Source organism: Seriola lalandi, unplaced genomic scaffold, assembly GCF_002814215.2.
Source record: "Seriola lalandi dorsalis isolate HSWRI2012SDOR001 ecotype SW California unplaced genomic scaffold, Sedor1 jcf7180002003816, whole genome shotgun sequence".
In the NCBI taxonomy this organism is placed as follows: Eukaryota; Metazoa; Chordata; class Actinopteri; order Carangiformes; family Carangidae; genus Seriola; species Seriola lalandi.
In genome coordinates, this window is record NW_019474471.1 from 1 (window position 1) to 1,673 (window position 1,673).

The 1,673-nt window shown below is 40.7% G+C and overlaps 1 protein-coding gene across 1 annotated transcript; it reads right to left on the minus strand.

The window, feature by feature from the left end:
* Positions 1 to 759: 759 nt before the first annotated feature.
* LOC111667979 (polyunsaturated fatty acid lipoxygenase ALOX15B-like) lies at positions 760 to 1,633 on the minus strand (the record flags this gene model as incomplete). Its single annotated transcript, XM_023423863.2, has 2 exons — positions 1,020 to 1,633; positions 760 to 903 (listed from the first exon to the last, which is right to left on the minus strand). Coding segments are annotated over exons 1-2 (309 nt in total), but the record flags the coding sequence as incomplete, so codon positions are not given.
* Positions 1,634 to 1,673: the final 40 nt, after the last annotated feature.

Consider the following 1,673-nt stretch of genomic DNA (forward strand, 5'->3'; position numbering starts at 1 on the left):
GTGCAGTGCAGTGTAGTGCAGTGCAGTACAGTGATATGTAGTGTAGTGTAGTATAGTGTAGTGCAGTACAGTGCAGTGCAGTACAGTGATATGTAGTGTAGTGCAGTGCAGTGTAGTGCAGTGTAGTGCAGTATAGTGCAGTACAGTATAGTGCAGTGTAGTGTAGTATAGTGTAGTGCAGTGCAGTGTGGTGCAGTGTGGTGCAGTGTAGTACAGTGATATATAGTGTAATGCAGTGCAGTGCAGTGCAGTGTAGTGTAGTGCAGTGCAGTTTATAAAATGTTCTCACGTTTTTATATTCTGAGAATTTCCTAAATATGTCCTATGTTTGCATTATTTATTGATTTTGAAAGACTTTTATATTTTCATTAATTTACTTGTATTTACATTCAGCTTTCTCTTATCTTAATTCACTAATCTCTGATCTTTATACAATTCTCTCAGATTTACATTCAATATTCTCAAGTTTATGTCAACATTTTTGTCAGGTTGCATTTGTCTTTTTTAAGTTTTTCATATTGTCAGACTTCCATTAAAAAATTAACCCTCTAATAACAAATTCTGAAAAAAAAAATCCTAAAACCATCTCCCAGTAACTAAAGACTACAGACTTTGATGCTTTCTGCTACTCAGCTGCTGCAACAACACAACTAATCAAGTTTCACTATAAATAAACTCTGCATGTGTGATTGTGTGAACATCAGTACAATGTTGAGTTCAGTCAGTGTCAGTGCTGGTCTATGTGTAAATGATACATACCTGTATAGCAACAGGTATGAGTCCTTCATCTGGGTGTTGGTACATGAGACAGAGCGGAGCAGCGATGTACTGAGGTTTACCCTTGATTGTGTTGGTGGGGATCCCGTCCATGATGGCGTAGTCTAACAAGTAGATGTTCCCTGCCTGGACAGGAGAGAAGAAGACACACTGAGGACATGAAGGGAGGAGGGAATATGAAATCATTCTGCAGTTTCACAGCACATTAAAGCCTCTATAGACAGAGGTATTGATTTCTCCACCTTGAGTTCTTTGTCCAGGTTGGTCCTCGGAGCCATGGAGCTCTGGACCATGTCTGATGTGACAGGGAAGTTCTCTGGCAGCTTCCTGCACTTCTGGATCATCCTGGGGTTCGAGCCGTTCAAACACTGGTAGCCAAAAAACCAGTCCTCCTTCCAGTGCTCCATACAGTACTCTGAGTCAAACACATATAGACTGAGTGAGCGATGATACTGAATGTGTATAAACTACTGTAGAGGTGTAAGCAGCCTTATATATTTATTGTGTTTGCACTGAACATCTACATCACCTGAGGTTTTGATTCAATGTCTGTTAGCTTGAAACAGAGTGGTGATAGATGACCTCTGTGGGAAAACACATGGTGTAATATAGGCTGATGGAACAGAAGCTAATGCAGACATGGGGCAGAACCTCAGCTTTGACTGCAGAGATGTTCCAATCTACTGCCGTTAATGTTATTATCCACTCAACTGACAAACCAGCTAACTGCTAGCTTTACCTGTTTGTCATTTGAGTCAAAATGTGTCAGTTGTTTACTGAAGACCAACATATCTGCTGCTACTGAACAGTAGCCAGCTAACTCTGGGGTTACCATAGGTTCTTGACCTCAAAAGACAAAGGCCTCAGTATGCTTCAAGCAAACCAGACTGTATGAC